General features: G+C 36.5%; 1 protein-coding gene across 1 annotated transcript; it reads left to right on the forward strand.

The window, feature by feature from the left end:
• The first annotated feature begins 5998 nt into the window (after window positions 1-5998).
• On the forward strand, window positions 5999-8840 carry dusp19b (dual specificity phosphatase 19b). The gene is made up of 4 exons (XM_055195457.2): window positions 5999-6273; window positions 6986-7032; window positions 7129-7281; window positions 7369-8840. The coding sequence occupies exons 1-4, from the start codon at window positions 6048-6050 to the stop codon at window positions 7549-7551; spliced, it is 609 nt and encodes a 202-aa protein (XP_055051432.1). The 5' UTR covers window positions 5999-6047; the 3' UTR covers window positions 7552-8840.
• The last annotated feature ends 10812 nt before the right edge of the window (window positions 8841-19652 follow it).

Here is a 19652-nt window from a genome sequence, read left to right on the forward strand (position 1 = left end):
TATGTGTCCTTGTATTGTTTTAATAGTAAATTTATCTCTTTTCTAAAAAGTTACTATTTAGGTTATTACCCTGCTTAACAAAGCCAACATAGGTACTTATCTTGTATTTAACACCCTAAAGGTGGTGTGTGTGTCAATTTTAGTGGCATCTAGTGGTAAGATTGCGAATTGAAATCAACAGCTCACGCCTAAATTTCAAAACGCATATGGTAGCCACAGGCCCAGCGCCACGGGGGACAAAGGAGGGTGTGTCCCCCTCGCTTATCAGACATAAATTAAATTGGAGAGCTAAATTCAGTCATATAATTTGAAATAACGATTGAACGTGTATAACTGAAGTCAGATGGCCAGCAGAGAGATCAAAAAGCCATCCAGGACCATAGACAGCCCAGAGAGTGACAAACCAAGCGCCATCAATGCTGAAAGGAGAAAAATATTCCTAGCAATGACACATAAAATTTACGTAAAAATGTGTTTCATTGTTCTTTAATGTATTGCTTATTACTGTTCACAAAGCAACAGTTTTCTTTTTTCCTTTTCTCTCCCTTTTTTGTGAGACTGCTGCGTAGCACTTTTTTCCTATGGAAGTGAATGGGGTCCACAAACAGTTTGGTTACAAAAATTATGACAGAATTTTCATTTTTGGGTGAACTATACCTTTAACAAAACTACATTCACTACATCTAAAAAATTATGAAAACAAGATTCTTAGAGCTTTTTTAGGTTTGAAATATTTCTTTAGGTTTTGGAGAGGATATAAGTGTTATGATTATAATAAAATATCCCGCCTGTGCCATTTAGAAAAATTACTGTCATTGCATAATACCTATTGCAAAACAGCACTGATATAAAAACAATAAGTTTTAGGGTAGGATATTACTGTTATTACTATGTAATATTAAAAATGTCCCATATGAGGGTCCAGTAACATTTTAAAAATTACTGTTACGACGTATTTCCTATCCCAAAATGGTGTTGCAATATGAAAACTGTCACAGGCCTATATATATAATTTAAAAGCTTTAAGAGTCTAAAGGTACATTGTGTAACTTTTAAAAGGATCTCTTGAGAGAAATACAAAATAATATACCTAACTATATTATCAGCGGTGTATAAAGACCTTACATAATAAACTGTATTGTTGTTATTACCTTAGAAAATATTACCTTACCTTAGTATTGTCTCCTTACATGGAAGTTTAATCAACTAAAAAAATTACAATTAATTCAAACTTTCTTGACTAGTGAGGAGTTGCTATAAATTATAAAATAATGCTGAAATAACTTAAGCTAATTCAACTACAATTTTTAGCATAAGCAAAAAAAAACAAACACCTCATGGGTGCAATGGGACGCATCCTCAGTGATGTATCCTGAGATCATTGGGTGTTTCAGGTCTCACAACATCATACAATGCCACTGTCATATCATCATCATGGCAAAAGAAGACCACAAAAGCGAACTGTGAAAAAAAATCTGACTTTGGAACAAAGTTTACAACTCTTTAAATGATAAGTTTAATGTTTGTGCCCCATATTGTGTAAAAAAAATATAATTCAGATTATTGCGCTGGTTTTCATTTATACTTTTGCGTCGTCATCCGCGTTGTTGTGCAAACACACGCGCAGACTGCTGGTAGGCAGTATCCACGCGTGTAACAACAGTAGCAGCGTGACCTTCAATGAAGAAGCAGCTTGGCAAGTTAACCCACAAACAAAGAAGAAACAGCAACTTGTTGTGTATGATTTGGGAAGACCAGGGGCCCGTTCTTCATACGTCGCTAACTCAGTTAGCTGGATTTGATTATTGACGATTTGGCATGATCTTGGATTATTTGGTTCTTCGAAGGCAAGCTCATCCTAGAGTTGCTGTCATAGCAACAGGTCCATAAGCTCAAACCTGCTCGGGAGCAGGCTTATTTCATGTAAACAAGATTAGTTTGTACCTTTTTAAGCGGATGTGATACGTAAAGTCTGACGCAGTCGCGTATTCTCCATTATACGAGCGCAATCTGCGTAAGATGCATGATTAATATAAAGAGCTTTTCAAATTCAACAAGTAATAAAAAAAGGATAGATTAATTAAATATTTTAGTGATGTTATTTAAAAAATATATAATATAACAAATATTCTTTTTCTGTACTTGTGCAACTGATTTTTGTGTAACAGGTGTTTTGATTATTCTTAAACGAATGAGAAGACAAATGCTGATCACATTCATTTTAAATTTGTTTGAATTTTCATTAATAAAAACAGCAATCAATCATACCCAGCATTAATAGATGTTATGTACAATAAAGACTATTACTCAGTGTGAAATAATTTTCATTTGAATAAACTAATCTCCTATTTTAATTTTGTCTTTATTGTCAAGTAGCTTACAATGTGATGCATCAAAGGGTTTTCGTTTAGGAATTTCTATCTGTTCTATCTTTAAATCGTTGTCTACAAATATGTTACCCTGTCCCTTTCCTGACAAAAATGACCAAAATAACCAAATACGTTTTTTGCACATATTTTCACATATATTTATCTTCTTTACTACACTTTTCTGTGCAGACTCAGCAGATGCAGGACTTTCAGTTAACGTGGAATACTGCTAATATTGCTAATATATTCAGAAATAAGTTAAGAATAATGCAATTGAAATAAACCACTTGCATATCATATAGTTTCTCTAAAGGACTTTCATCTGAGAGGATTTCTTTACTGTCCTGTGCATTGCTCAGAAACAGTTACACTTTATAATCTTTTGATGTATAATAACATTTACATTCTGTTACTGCACATCATACTTCATTTAACACATTCTTGAGAACTGTTGAAAGTGTTGGTGTATTATCTACAACTGCACAAAAGAGAGGAAAACACTATCTTATAATAAACTACAATTCGAATTTTATTTATCAGAAATTAAATTGCTGCATTGGCTGTGGGTTTAAGGAAGAGCAACTGCTCCAGAGATGATCTGCACAATCAATCAGTTTAGAGACATCACTCCTGCCCACACATCACATGAAGATGGAGGACCACCACCTTATTCTGCTTTTTAAGTTGCTGTTACAAACAGACAAAATAGCATTTAACTGTTTTTAAAAGAGACTTAAAGTACTTTAGGAGCATCAAATTTTAATTACAATCATTAATTTCAATCTTTGACAAGCATAGTAAAGATATCAAGATTATATTTTTACAGAAAATGTTACATTATCTTTGGTGATTTACAGTATGTACAAAAGTAGCTTTAACTGGGTTTTTAAATTCAGTGTCATAAAAAGTTCACAACCTTTCATCAATAGCTCTCAGAATGCAGGGGTTAAAAAATGGGCGTGTTCTTTGCCATTGTAACAACTGGCCAATCACAGCGTTGCTGATCAGTGTTTCTACTATCGATATGTATTGCCTTTTCTTGCAGTGCACGAACGCGCAGTGATCTCAGATAATTCAATCCTGCCATACTAATCATCAACAGCAGTGGTGTTCAAAGAACCAAATAAGCGAGATCATAATTAGTGAGATCTAAACATCTCAGATGTCTCATTTGATCTCGGATGTATTAAGCGATGTATGAAGAACGGGCCCCAGCAATGATGGAAGTAAGTAAACACCGACTTTTGATTAAGTTTGAGTTAAATCACTCCTCAACTTGGCCCATCTTTGTTTTCACCATCGCAAACGGAAATACCTATGATGCAGCTTTTTTACCTGACAGGAGGGGTTCTGGTGGACCAATCACAGCGCTTGCAGTCTGTACTGTTAAAACTGACGTGCTGTTAAAAATTTTGCGAGGTGCACGTCAGGCTACGCACAGGCTACGGATAAATACGGCATAGAGCTTACGTACGACTATAAATTGGGCTTATAGGGTCCACGAATGCTTTGGTTACAAACATTTCTCAAAATATCTTCCTTTGTGTTCATCAGAACAACGAAATTTATACAGGATTGTAACAACATAAGAGTGAGTAAATGACAACAGAATTTTCATTTTTAGGTGAACTATCCCTTTAAATGTTATTGGACCCACAGGCGAGCATTTACATTAGAAATGTCTCAAAAAAGCTGTATCTATATCTGTGTCTTATTACTACTCAGCAATGCAACTGGCCGATGTGATCTTTTGTTGACAAAAGAATATCCGGTCAAACGTTAAATCCTGTTAATCACATGTCTACCAATGTTGTTGAGTGCAAGTTTGTAAATGTGCATAAAAAAGCAGCCCTCAACAGAGCACTCGGGTTCATTTGCACTTCCACACTTCATGCACATGAAATGGATCCACAAAGACCAATGAAGAGAAAAAATACAGTTTTATAGTTTATGTAAGTCAGGACATCAAGTACTGAATGAATCCAGCAGCAATGGGTCAGAGATTTTTGCCAGAAGATGATTTTTCTAGACCAGCTCAAGTTATTACATTATTAACGTTATAGGGTTTCATGTTTAGTGTAATTTATATTTTAATTGTATAGTACTTTTTTACAATACATTAAAGCTATTAAAGCAATAGATGCACTGCAAAAAATATGTCTTACAATTTTCTTTTAAAAACAAGACAAAAATACTATAAGCAATTTCTACACAAGCCCAGCTTTTTTCAGGGACTAATACTGTTTCAGACTACAAATGTATTCAAGGTGCAAAATAGTGTGCAGAGGTGTTCATGTTTTATGAATTTCCTTTTGTTTATGTTTGCTTTGTACACAGGAACAAGGGGGAGGTGCATGCCCTTATTGGATACTATTCAGTCCGCCCTAAAAACAAAACAAAAAAAAAAAAAAACAGAAAACGGTACATGCAGTTCTGTTTTGTTTTTCATTTTGTCGACATATCTGTTGTTATTTCATATATCATTCACTAGCAGCTTCTGCAAAAGAAAAAAACAAAGACAATTCTGCGAAGCTCTAATTCAGAAGCGTGCTGATTAGGCGGATCTTTCTGTTCCTCCTGCAGTTCCTGCCCATAATTCTGGTCCTCACCCTTCAAAAGCACACCAGTGCCACAAACCAAGATACATGAACCATTTCAGCTGTGTTTGAGAAACAATTGTGTTTAGAGTCAACTGCCGTGTCTGTGATGTGACGTGTTATCCCCAGCAGAAATTGTTATAACTCCTGGCATGTAGCATATATAATTTGTTATAAAGTTCTTGTGTTATAAAGTCAATAGTTCTATGAGGAGATGTGTAAAGAGTTGTTTGAATTATGTTTAAATAGGTTTTTGAATGTATACAGTAGCCTATTTTTGTTTCATTGTGCTTTTTATTGTGTTTTATTATATTACAATATGTTCATGTCAAAAAAAATGTATGCCCTGTTAATGTTTTAAAATAATTTATATCCTGTGGTAAATGTTTTGAATTATAAAGACCTCAAAGTGGTGTGTGATCAAATGGTGCCTAACTGTCTTTGTCTTTTAAAACCAGTTGGGCAAAAATGACTCCTGCTGGTCTTTGTTGGTATAGCAGAACAAAACTTCACAAAAACTTAATAAATTTTTTTATTATTAAAAATGAAAGATTTTAATGATAAAGATTTTTATATACGTGACTACAATTTTCTGCCATTTTAGGGTGAGATATCTATATTTTATATTATCTTTAATAAAAGAAAAAAGTTTATTAAGGTACGGCTTTGTAAAAAGTGCACAAAATAGTGTAAAAAATTTGTGTGACTGCAGGCAAACTCTTAAAGACCCATACACGTACATAAATAATTCTCCCAAAAATAAAAATTAAGTTGTACAAACATGTATAAATTAGTAAGAATTAAATGGGGTTATATTACAAAATGTATTCCTAACGTTTTAAACCCTTATTAATTGAATTATATTTTTAAATATTATTTTTATTTTACAGCAATACCGATAGTTGTACTAACTATGAGATTTTGAAATGTATGGTTTCCAAAAATATATGTAACTTAAGTCAGTTTAGTTAAAAAAAGATCACAAGCAGGGACTTTTATTTTTGAGGTGCACCAAATGTATTATTCCCCCCTTGACTCCAATTTTTAGTTCCGCAGAGCGATCAAGAAGGAGATCTGGGAAATGAATTCACTGGCGCATGAGATAGAGGGATTCTCCAAAGTGCATTTGAGGAAACAGAGCACCCGTGTGACGACGGTGACGGGGAAGAAACTGTTAGAGACGCGGAACGGTGATGACTTTCACGTCGCGGATGATTTACAACAGGACTGTGACGCGGCTTGTGGGTTTGTACAGGATCTAAACATGGATCTGCAAGTTGGCACCATCAGACCTTTCCTTTTACTCTGTGCGTTATGTGCTAACATCCTTCACATATAAGTATTGTTTTGTTACAGTGGCCAGTACCAGACCATACCTTATGAACACATTCATGTAATGTGCATAATCCCTTAAGAATAAAAAACATGGCTAACCATGAATCATTTAAGTGTAGTACACTAAGTGTAGTATTTATTTGTGGTAACCATGTTTTTTTTGTGGTAAAAGCTAGGTTATTTTTTAAGAGAGAAATCAAGACTGTTGATTTATAATAGTGTAAAATAATAGTGTAACCTGTCAAGGTACCTAAAAAAATCTATATCCTACTGAAACATCCAGCTAAGACCAGTATAAACTGGTTGCTGGTTTAAGGTGGCAGTAGCTGGTTTAAGCTGGTCCTACCAGCCTGGCAACGCTGGTGAGTTAGCTGGTCTTCCAGCCAGACCATCTTAAGTCCAGCTTGACCATCTTAAAGAGTGACCAAAACACAGCTTAACCGGCTAAAACCAAGGTGGAAGACCAGCAAAAACAAGCTCATCAGCTTATACTGACTTGAGTTGTTTTTCAGTAGGGTAGTACAAAAATAAATGTCCCGAATGAATGTAATTATGTAGTCATCATGAATGTAGATGTAAATAAATCTTAAAATAGTTTAAGAAATGTATTTTTTTTTGTAAAAATAGCAATTCATATGAAATATCACTTTCATCCCAATTGACATTTGTTTATTTGTTTTTTAGCGTCACAGGATGCTGCTCATGACATAGACACTTTAAAGAAATATAAGGTGGTGATTTCTTTGGTGTTTACTCGTAACCTGTAAGCTGGGTTCTGACACAGTTAGCTTATGTAACGAAAATTAATGTAATGTAATGTGTTTTAGGTAACCCATGTGCTGAATGTGGCCTATGGGGTTGAAAATGCATTCCCACAACTCTTCACATATAAGACTGTCACCATATTAGATCTTCCAGAGACAGATATCACTTCGTACTTTCCTGACTGTTTTGAGTTTATAAACCAAGCCTCTCAGCAGGTCTGTATGTGGAAAAGGTAGATAGAGATGGAACAAAAGTGAGTAAATGTGTGTTTGTCCAACTTTTTTTGCATTTGTTTGTTTTAGGGTGGAGTGGTGTTGGTGCACTGTAATGCCGGTGTGTCTCGCTCTGCTTCTGTTGTCATTGGTTTCCTCATGTCCCAGGAGAAGTTATCATTTGAAGAGGCATTCAGTACTGTAAAATCTGCCAGGCCATACATCCAACCAAACCCAGGCTTTATGAACCAGCTAAAGAAATACCATCCATGATGCTACACGTTATCTCAGATTTTAGGCATTCTGAATACTTTATACATGTGTTTTGGTCATGTATACCTTTGTTAATAAGGTAATGAGTTGAATCAGGTGTATTAGAAAACACCTAGAATGTGCTATACAGTAAGAGTCGGACTGAAAACAATATATGCCAACATATATTACAGTTTTTCTATGTGATTGGTCTAAAATGTATATTAAAATTATTTTATATGTATTTATTATATATAAAGTATTGTGCGAAAGTCTTAGGCTAACATGACATTATTAGATTTGCAATGGTATAGTGACCAGATATAATAATTTTTCAGTATCTTTATTAGAATACAATCAGAAAATACAGGAAATTATTTTCTGAAAATTTGTATGCAAACACTTTATAAATTTATGGGGCGGTTTCCCGGACAGGGATTAGCTTAATCCAGGACTAGGCTTTAGTTTAATTAGGAAATATAACTAGTTTTAACAAACATGCTGGTAACACTTTAGTATAGGGACCAATTCTCACTTTTAACTAGTGTCTTATTAGCTTACATATTGGCTGTTTATTAGTGCTTATAAAGGACATATTTATGCCTCGTTCTGCATGACTATATTGTACATCCCTTAACCCAATCCAATACCTAAACCTAACGGCTACAACAACTATCCAATAAGTGTTCCCCACTGACATGCCTTACTACAAACATTACCTGTGTGCATTTTGAGGCCAAACGAAGGGCACTGATGTATTTTAAGAGATGTAAGTGCAAGTTGTTTTCAATTTGGACAACTCTTAAAAATGTTTCAGTCTAGGACTAGTTTAATCCCTGTCCGGAAAAAACGCCCCAAAGTGTTTGGTTTGAGCTTCACTTACACTTCAGCAATAGCAGAATAACTTCAAGACTCTCTTATACTTATTTCTATTTCTATGATTTCAAGACTTCACTTTCCTGAAAAGAGTTTAAGATGTGCTTAATGCCAAGAGAGGTCACACTAAATACTAACATTTGCCAAAAGATATTTTGTTCTGAAGAGGTTTTTTACCTTTTATAAGGAACTTTTTTCATTTCTAATTAATGGAAAATGTATTCATGCTGTCGCAATGCTGTTAATAAAGCGACTTTGGACTTTATTAATTTTAAGTAAATTATTGGAAATCTGTATTGTGAAACATCTCTTTGATATGTCTGAGCTATTTACAGTATGCTGTGCGTTTCCACATTTCAGAAACTGCTCACATTAGACCATTTAGTCACATCTATTGTGGAAGATTTTTTAAAATAAAAATCCATAAAAAATTGGTATGTTGGTTTAAATATCATTGTTGCTATTATTACCCTAGCATGTAAAGATGTTTATCCTTTTGCCTTAAAATAATAAGGCAAATCATTAATATAATAATCATACTTTCCATTAAAATTTCACAGTGTATAGTGAAAAAAAGCTTTTTTTATTTTCTCATTATTACTTTTATTACATTTTGCTTTAGTAGCAACCATTGTAGCACCCTATTGTAATGTATAACAATGGTAAAGCCACACCACTATTTATAAATCCTTTATTGGTTTGTTTGCTATTGTTGTACTAATCTACAAATGAAGAGTTTCGTTGCAAAACTGCCCCTCAAAGTGATATCTGCACTTTTAGCTCTACCTTTTGTAAGAAAATTATAAGAACATTGAATATCTTAATGAAAAAGTTTATTGACGTAGCAGTGACAAAGCTTTGGGTTCAGAGGAGTCAGACTGAACAAAAACATTATTAGCCTTGACAATTTATACAGTTTCATTCAGTACTGTTTTAAACAGATTACTTTCCTGTATGTGAATTCTGGTCATGTATCCCTTATCTATGGTTTCGAAAGTCTCTACCGTTTCTATACTATCGTTGATTAAATATAATAGGGGTTCGACCTTGGTAGAGCTATCGCTCTGCTTCTTTCTCAAATCAGTGAGCCAGTTATATTCGGAAAGTGGAATTTGCTTACCAAGCTCTGCCCGGAATTTTATGGGTATACAAGGATATTCATATTTGTTCTTCCGAGTCGATATGTGGATGCTGCATTCATTGTGCTTCAAGGCTTTTTTATTCTTCACTTTTGCTTTGTGGTTGCCGAATTGGATGGCACAGATCAGCAATCTCTTCTCTTTCCCCAACGGACACATAAGTGTGGAAGAATTCATCTGGTTGCTTTGGCATAGTTGCTGCAGCCAGGGGCGTGTCTAGAGGGGAAGCATGGGGTGGCACAGGCCCCCCCAGAATATGATTGGCCACCCCTCCAATCTCATTGGGCCAGCTAGATTTACTGTCAACCTGAAAATGCTCACCGCACCATTGGACCAGAGAGCTGTCAATCACTGTTTGATTTGAGACTCGCGTGAACGCGAAGATGAAGCGAGCACAGTAGTTGCGTGTTTTTAAAACAGGAGGAAAGAGACACCACGACACCCACCGCACCATTGGACCAGTTGTCAACCACTGTTTGATTTGAGACTCGTGCGAACGCGAAGAAGGAGGGTGTCCTGCCACAGACTCAACACTGGCACAAATCAACACAAATCAAATAGATTTTCCATGATTACCATTTACATTTTATTTTACTATTAAAAACGGCTTCGTTCGCTGCACCAGGGTTATTATAGTAAACGAAAACTATCACGAAAACTGAAACTATTAGTGAAAAAACATTTTAGTTAACTGAAATAAAATAAAAACGTTTTTCTAAAAAAAAACTAAAACAAAACTAAAACTAAAACAAAAAATTTGGAAAACAAAACTTGCGTTTTCGTTTTTTAAATGTTATTGGATCAGCAGTTGAACACGGAGTCACTCATCTGATCATAAGCAAATGTTCAGCAGATGTTGCTGAATCATTAATGACCAATAGGTGGCAGACGATTGTCTATTAGAACTCCTTACCTGCACAGCAACGTCATGTAATGTGTATGACGGCTAGTTTAATAAGACAACCTGTCTTCTGCTGGCAAACCATTACAATAACTGAAGAAGGTTTAATTATATCAATGTACTGTACACGGAAGCATTTAAATGTTAAACATGGCTGAAAATGCTGACGGCGACCGCTTTGCTTGGCAGTGTTAGCTGACGCTTTTTTGTTGCTATGATAAAGAATGTCCGCTGAACTTATCTGAAATTTTATATGCTTTTGTGGATAATCAACAAATAATATTATATATTAATATTAAGTCAACAAATAATTGTTAGTACAACAATGTCTTTCAGTTGTTGTGCACAGACATAAGTTTGTACAAGTAAGATGTGCTGATTCAATCTAAATAATCTGGGTTATTTTTAACCCAATGCTGGGAAAATATTGGACAAAACATACGTTTATAAATAAACATATGCTGGGTTGTTTCATTAATGCTGGGTTGTTTTAACTCATGTTTGGGTTAACAACAACCCAGCATATGATTATTTATAACCAAACATGTATATTTATATATTTATATTATATATATACCCAGCTTAAATAACCTAACAGAATTTAGAGTGTTGGTAGATGTAATATTTGTCCTGCCCTTTGATTGACAGCACTAAATAAAAAAACGTATAAAAAAATCTTATTATCTTATTTTCAACATTACCAGATTTGGCAAGGTGTATGTACACAACCATGATATTATGCTAAAGACTAAAACTATAGAGACAGAGCGCAGCGCGTCATAACCTGAAAACCAAGCCCACCCACAATACATTGACTTTGTATTGAGAGAGGCCGCCTCCTTGTAATTTCCAGCTTTTAACAAAAAACAGAATAATGCCTTAAAGCTGCTGTGTGACAATATGTACAGCTAACAAGCCAAAGAACCCAGAAATAAGTTTTTATAAGCTGGCAAGATCAAAAACGAGCGTTTGCAGACAGAAAAGTGGAAACAGACAACTTTTCATAGTACTCATATTAGTAGAACTGCGTCCATAAAAATGTATTTCTGGGTTCTTTGGCATTATACCCATTCCAATGTAAATCCATTGGTTTCCATATTGCATTAACGTTGTCACTGAGGAGTGTTATCACGCTATTTTTTGTTATGGTCCCCACACAGATGTTACTGCTGGAAAGCGCGCGTTTCATTTCGTGCACGATTGCATGCGCATATGAACGCAAATTCACACGCGCGGCGTGGTTATCGAGCTGTCGTTTATAAACACAGTTGCCCTTCGGCGTTTATTCACGCGAATATTCACGCAATAAATTGTTGTGTAACAGACAGGCTAAGACAGTGGTTCCCAAACTTTTTCAGCGTGCGGCCCCTCTTGTACTGCGCATTTTTTCGCGCCCCCCGAAAGAAAATGTATGACAAAAACAGTTTTAAAATGTAATATTTTAATTAAACAAAACATAAAAATTATACCAGCTCTGTTGGTTAGTTGGCTTATTATTTTTTAGGTTTAATTACACAGAATTCATGATAAATGAATGTATTTTATAAAATGTCATAAAACTGGGACCCCCTGGCACCATCTCGCGGCCCCCAGTTTGAAAACCACTGGGCTAAGAGATGCACTGGCAATACTAAACAGCTAATTTAGCAAGTCAGATAGAGAGTGACAGAATCACATCACATAAACTTAACTTTACTGCTGACATGACATCAAACTTGAAGAGAATACAAGTTTACCTGATTGTTTCTCGCGTTTAACTCTCATTTTATTTCCTTTTTCTTTTTTCAGGGCCAGATGGATAGCTCCGCTTCATATTGTCATCTCAGTCAGTAAACATTAACACGCGCTGTAAAACAGGAGGGCCTTACGTAATTTTCAGGGCCCTATGCAGTCTGCGTGGTACGCGTATAGGGCCGATCGGCTCTGTGTAGATAGCCTACTTAAAGGATTAGTTCACTTAATTTAAATGGTCATATACCTAAACTTGTTTTAAACCTGTATGAGCTTCTTTCTTCTGCTGAACACAAAAAAGAAAAGAGTTAAGAATGTCGGTAACCAAAATCAGTTGATGGATCCCAATTGACTTCATATGTAGGAACAAAATAACATGCAGTCAATAGGGTTCATCAACTTTCTGCACTCTCAGAAATAAAGGTACAAAACTGTACCTTTTCTGTCACTGGGGCTGTACCCTTTCAAAAAGTACAGCTTTGCACCTAAGGATTTCATTTTAGTACCTCTGAGGTACATCTGGGACAAAAGAGAGCATATTAGTACTTCAAAAATACATATTAGTATTTCAAAGGTACATATTGGTACTAAATATTTACATACCTGTACCTAATGGTCCATACAATTACCTTAAAGGGTGCTGACCCACTGACAGCTAATGTACATATTTTGACTTTGTTTCTAACAATATAGGTCCTAAAGGTACGGTAATCTACCCAAAATTGTATTCTGTTTTTTAGGCATGTAAAGGTACCAAACGGAAACATAGGGTACAGCCCCAGTGACAGAAAGGGTACAGATTTGTACCTTTATTTCTGACAGTGTGGCTACTAAGATTCTTCAAAATATTTTATTTTGTGTTCAGCAGAAGAAAAACTCATACAGGTTTGAAATAACTCTAGGATGAGTAAATTATGACAATTTATTTAAAGTGAACTATTCTGGAACAGAACTGTGTTGTCTAATCCATGCAAAATACAAAAAATTAATATTGTCTATATTAGAGCACGTGGCATTGCACACGATTTTGGGAACCATGCTTAATATTTTCTAAACCCGTATTTATTTTCATTTGAATTTTCTGATTGGCCCCCATGACTGGTTCTTGGTCCCCCCTGTGCCCCCCCATTTATAAAATCCTGGAATCGCCCCTGGCTGCAGCACAATTTGTAATATATCTTTTACGATGCCTCTCCATGGGTGCTCTGTTAATAGCAGATAGTAACTCTCTCCCTTAGATGGTAAGAATGTCTGTCTTAGATGTTTGGCACTCCCATGCTGAGGCAGCATTTGTGGTAGGATTATGTTATTTTTGTTATAACATATATTTGTTATAACGTATATTTGGACGTTTCGGGTCTTGTTCTTCTAAGACCTCTTGAGCCCACAAGGCAAACTGGACGTGTCATTTTTGGATGATTTCCCTAAGGAAGCCTATTGTTCAGTATGCTTGCTCCAGCCTATCAACCTCATGCAGCTTTGGTGGGCTCAAGATCATATTTACTACTCTTGATAAGGACAACATATCACTTACAGCATCATAAGCCATAAGAGGCTTGACAGGTGCAGTGGCACTGTCTGAGGCCAACACAGATGCCATGCTTTGTGGCTGCAGGACCTAGTCCCAAGTTGGCCATGGCACCGCAATATGCACATAGTTAGTCTTTTCTGATGTGCCACCATTGCTTCAGCCCTTGGTCAGACCTGCAATTCCAACAGTTCAAATTCATGTTGGAATCTGGCATGCATCGGCATATCAACTGCCTAGAGCTGTTGACACCTTTTACCCTGCAGAGGTTTCTGACATTGATTTAGGGCAAGCATGTGTTGGTGTGGTTGGACAACACTGCAAAAGTAGCTTACTTGAACCTAGGGTGACCAGATGAGATTGCCTGAAATTCGGGATGGGGATCAGACGTAAAGGGGGGGTGTTCATCCAATAATAGTTTAATTTATTAATTTTATTTAATAATAAAAGATCATATTAATATAAGTACATATGCATATAAATAAATTGATATAATATGTATTTAGAAGTATTTTATTTTATACTTCATACTAGATCATCCAATAATAGTTTTCTTTACTTTACTTAATAATAAAAAAGAATGAATTTCAAACTGAATTTTCTGAACTAATCATATTTTTATAAATATAATTACTAGGGCCGGGACTCGATTAAAAAAATTTATCTAATTAATTAGAGGCTTTGTAATTAATTAATCGAAATTAATCACATTTTAATCACATATAAATATTTGACCTGAGAACATTGAGAAGTTATTTTTTCACATGGATTTTTAGTATACCATGAATACTGACTGAATACATAAGCTTAAGCAACAAAACATTGTTTATTTTTGTTCAACCAAGTCGTTACTTGGAGTCAGGCTAACGTCCACGCTAGCTGCTATATGTTTTGCATTGAGATGATACTTGAGGCTCGATGTGCTGCGGTGATATGTGAATTCCTTGTTGCATAGCTTACACACAACCATGCTCTTATCGACGCTTCCATCCATTCTTTTTTATTAAAAAAAAATTCCCATCCACGGGGCCAACCAAAGCGATCTCATCAGCTTCTTCATTCATGTTCACTGTGGTTTGTTGTTGTCTGAAGTCATGAACGCTAGATGGTGCTCCAGTATAATCGGTCTGCCGAAACTCATCCAATGAGAAAAGTTCCGCGGTGCAAAAATAAGTGTGATTAAAATGCGTTAAAAATGTTTAACGCGTTATTTTTTGTGTAATTAATTAATCTTAATTAGCGTGTTAAAGTCCCAGCCCTAATAATTACATATGCGTATAAATTTATATAATAGAAGTATTTTTTGAACAAAGTGCCTCGCCCTTAACCAATCTGACTCCTTCACGTGACTGACTGTCACTGCCTGCACTTTCAACTGTCCTCATGGCTGCTGCAACTTTCGCTCTCTTGATCTACTCAATAAAACAAAAAGGTCCTATTGTCTTTGTGCATATAGATGAATTAGATAAATTAATAGAAACAATACAACGTCAGCATATTTCGCAGAGGTTTTAACTGCTGCCAGCACTCCTGTGCCTTTTTCAGTGCATAATCTTAATGCGCGCCTACAGTATAAAAAAACAAGATGCTGCAGCCAATGAGCAGCCGGCGGGGGCTGGCTGCAGGATGACTCAACCTCCTCGCTCATGTTTTCTCAGACTATAACTACTCAAGACTTTGCGGAGATCATTCAGCAGCATAAAAGAATATCACGTCATATGCTCATTTGAGCTTATAATAAACAAAAATGCCCATGCATCATCCCAACAAGATATATCGTTCAGCTCCTTAAAGCGGGGGTTTTAAAGGGGACATTCCACAAGACGTTTTTAAGATATTAAATAAATCTTTGATGTCCCCAAAGTACATATGTGAAGTTTTAGCTCAAAATACCATATAGGTCATTTATTGTGGCATGTTAAAATAAGCACTTTATGGGTCTGTGCAAAAATGCACTGTTTTTGTGTGTATCCTTTTAAATCCAAATGAGCTGCTCAGGTGGGTGGAGTCTCAAGCGCTCGTGTATCAAGAGGGAGATTCTCTCACGAAAGAAGTTAGTAAGCGATGTTCAGCATTAGATATTTGAACAAGTTTTAAAAGTCAATCATCTGTTTTATGCATACTAAATACATGTTTATCAGCAGATGGGGAACATCGTGGAATAAAAATAAAGACTTTTAGGTCTCATGCTGCCAGTGTTTTAAATAGGCACAATGATTTTCAGCATGTTACAATAAAATACACTTCCACAAACACTCAGAAGTTTACTTTTTGACCAAACCACACAAGCACATTTAAATGATCTGTAATAAAACAACACGTTTAATGCTTAAACTAGCATTACTCACTCGCTCTCTCTCTCTCACTCACTCTCTCTCTCTTGCACTAAGGTAACATTAATCCTTTAGAACGTTAATTCAACCTTTAGAAAGACCATTAAAACTACAAGTTATAAGATTGTAGGCTACTGTTTGTGTTTGAGGGAATACAAACGCGTCGTGCTGACAGTCATTCTTTCTCTCTGTCTCTCGCACTCGTGAGGCCGCTTCATGGTTGGAACGCGCAAATGAAGGGACAGTATCATTATAATAAGATCCCCTTAATACGTCATGGGGGGAGTGAAATCCAAATGACCTTTATATTCACATGCTTGCAGAGAGAGCCTAACCAAAATAAAGTTACAGTGTTGCTATTTTTCATGTTTTCTGGGTTGGTAGAAGCACTGGGGACCCGATTATAGCACTTAAACATGGAAAAAGTCTGATTTTCATGGAATGTCCCCTTTAAATGCATATTAAAAATCATGATGAGAAATGTCTGAAAACTGGATTAAAGCAGAGATCAGGGAGCTCGTCAAATGACTAATGAAGCTGAGATCATTCACCAGCATAGAACGGTGCGTCATGCGCTCCTTTATAGTCTTATCATAAGCAAAAATGCATGCGAGTGGTTTTTGGAGAGAGAAATAATAAATAATATGCAAACTTCAGACGCTGCATAGAAGGACTTCAAACAGCTCACATGTCTTTCCGGGACCTTGCAGATGCCGGCAAATCATTGGCAGTGTGAATGAACAAAAAAATCAAAGATCCCGGAAAAATCCAGGATGCATTTTCCGTGTATTTTCTGCAATGTCTGTGTGAAAAGGGCTATAAACTGCCAATGCAGTTTGTGATCCCTTTACGTGTCACAGCTCAGCCACCACTTCCTCCTTTTGAGTCAGCACAGGCTGTGTGCCACTCATATCCTGGGCAACCTCAAGCAGGCAGGGAACTCTTCAGATAGAGTGGCGACTCCATCCTAAAATGGTCCAGCTCATCTGGAGTTGGTTCACAGAGGCACAAGTGGACCTTTCTGCCTCTGAAAACCTCCTATTGCCCGCTCTTGTACTCCTTGACTGAAGCCCGCTTCGGCATGAATGCCTTAGCACACAGCTGGCCCCAGGGTCTTTGCAAAAACACATGTCCCTAAGTGCACCTCTCAGGAGAGTTCCCTCTTAGGTGAACCATTAATTTGACATATTTCCACATCTAACCTTCCATTTAGTAGGCTATGGTCTCTGCGATATCTTGAATAAAAGCAAATTTTTAGCTTTTTCAATATGCATGGGAAGTTCACACTTCTGTCCCCCCTGGGTGAGTTCTTATTGGGCTTCAGTGTTATCAACAAAGCAAAAGCCTGCAATAGCATTATCTGCTTGTTAGCTCCTGCTTTGCCTGCAAATGTGTTTCTGCAGTTGTGGCGCTTATTATAGAGACCCTGTCATTGACCCAACATCGAGTGAGTGAAAGAAAGGGCATTTCTCAGAAATGACTGAAACTTCTGTTTCCTGATGATGGGAATGAGACATTGTGTCCCTCTTGTCACCACATGCCAGGTTTATCTCGGCTCCTAAGCCCAAATGAATGATTGGTACATGCCCTCCCCTTTTAATACCAAGAAACTCTGGCATGCAAGTTCCACTTGCCTTATTTTATTGGTGAGTTTTAGAAAGCAGCAGAGTGCTTGGTCTCCCAAGTGCAAATCAATAAAATGTTACATAATCGACACAACATCTCGTTTCTTCAATCAGGGAACAGAGGTTTCAGTCATAACCAAGATGGTTTCAGTTAAAGCAACACCATGTAGTTTCCATGTAAAAATGACTTACAGCTCCCCTATGTGGTTGAAAAGCGCAACAGTGCCTGGTATCAGACACTCTTCTGCAGGCAGGGGGAGGGGTGGGGCTGTGTTTCCTACCCTCCACCGCCACTTTCAGAGTGTGCTTGTAGCAGCTAGGAGGCTGCTCAGGTTGCAGCAACAGTACAATTTGTCCAGTTAAAAGTTGTTCTATCACTGAAATAATTTTAGAGACATTATTTAAAGGTAAAAAACTACATAGTGTTGCTTTAAGCCATGTATAGTTTGTGCCTAAACATAACATTTTACAATGTTTTTTACATTATAGAATCCAAATAAAGCCAAATGAAGCCAAATTAAAATAATAATAATACATCATAGTCAATCAAGGAGGAGTGCAGCACTGAACAAAACACCAGCAGTTTACAAATGGTACCGTGCTACAGATTAACATAGAGACATAGCAATATCCAACATAATTAATAAGGAGCATACTGAATAAGTTTACATGGATGCAGATAAGCAAAAACTGAGGCAAGAAGCAGATGTTCCACAGTAGCGATGCCATGCCATGAGTGTTAAAAATGCTTTGTTAGCAAGAACCTCCCCCAAGTCCATCACAAGGTAAGAGTTCAAAAGATAAAAAATACACACAAAAGCACATTGTGAGACATTTTTGTTGCTGCATCTTGTTTGGTCAAGGGACAGAAGCCAAGAAAATCCTCTCTTAACTCTAGGTTTTCTTCCTCCTCATTAATGTAAAGAACACATCTGGACATATTTTCAGTCCCAATTTCATGGACTCATCAGCTAATACAGTGAAGTACCTAGCTGTCTGTGTCTCTTTAATTAGGGTCTCTCTGATGTCCTCTGCACAACATTTAATAAGCTTATTCTGAATGGTGGGGGACAGGTTAATTGCATGTGTGGGTGCAGTTTGCATGTGTTGCTTTAGGGCTAGATCAAGATGTTTTCTCCGATTAAAGAAGTAGCCAACCCCAAAACTGTGGTCTAATGACTTTTTTATAGTAGAAATATAAATTACTATAGTCAAGTCAATGGAGACCATTTTTGGTTGAACTACTTTAACAAAGTGGTTGAAGTTTCCATTCTCACTGTCGCCCTCCTAGGTCCCACAGAATGCTTCATTTTACTGGCCAAGACACACATAGAAAGAAGGCTGTTATGGTTGGCAATGACCTTTTTTTATCATATTTATGGCTGATAACTGAACTTATGTCCTATATTTTTCCTTGGATTACAAAAATGAGGTTTTCTGGATTTTAAGCCTTGTTTGCATTTCTCAGTCCCTCCAGAAAAACGTGATTGTGCAATCGCGCAATACATTGCATAATCAGCCAAAGTCCACATTTATGCGGGGCTGCATTTTTTCCAAATACGACGCACTTTCGCCGCATTAATTACATATTTCCGTGCACAAAATATGCGGGGCTTGCATGATTTCATAATCTCTGCATTTTCGTAGCAAAAAGTCACATATATATTAACAGAAAGTTGAAAAATGTTGAATTTACTTCCCAAAAGCGCAGCCGTGTCCTCTATTGCCATGGGAACGTTATGAAGTGACGTGATTATGTGACGTGAACATCCTTGCAGCTTTTGCAAGTTTCCGAAGTTTTTGCAAGTTCCGCAATTTTCGCAAATTCCCGCAATTCCATCGCATAAATATCCCGCATATTCCATCGCATTTTTTAAGAAAACGTGCCGCAAAATCTAGGATTTTTGCCCGCAAGAATCACAAAAAAACTCCATGTTTTTCTGAAAGGACTGATTTCTTTAGGTTTCTGGCATGTCTGCCAGTTCAGAA

Source organism: Misgurnus anguillicaudatus, chromosome 21 (genome assembly GCF_027580225.2).
Source record: "Misgurnus anguillicaudatus chromosome 21, ASM2758022v2, whole genome shotgun sequence".
In the NCBI taxonomy this organism is placed as follows: Eukaryota; Metazoa; Chordata; class Actinopteri; order Cypriniformes; family Cobitidae; genus Misgurnus; species Misgurnus anguillicaudatus.

Excerpts from the sequence above, each read along its gene's own strand:
- dusp19b (XM_055195457.2), top strand. The coding sequence starts at position 6,048 with ATGAATTCACTGGCGCATGAGATAGAGGGATTCTCCAAAGTGCATTTG. Across the intron at positions 7,033-7,128 it reads ACACTTTAAAGAAATATAAG|GTAACCCATGTGCTGAATGT; the intron begins GTGGTGATTTCT and ends AATGTGTTTTAG. Across the intron at positions 7,282-7,368 it reads TAAACCAAGCCTCTCAGCAG|GGTGGAGTGGTGTTGGTGCA; the intron begins GTCTGTATGTGG and ends TGTTTGTTTTAG.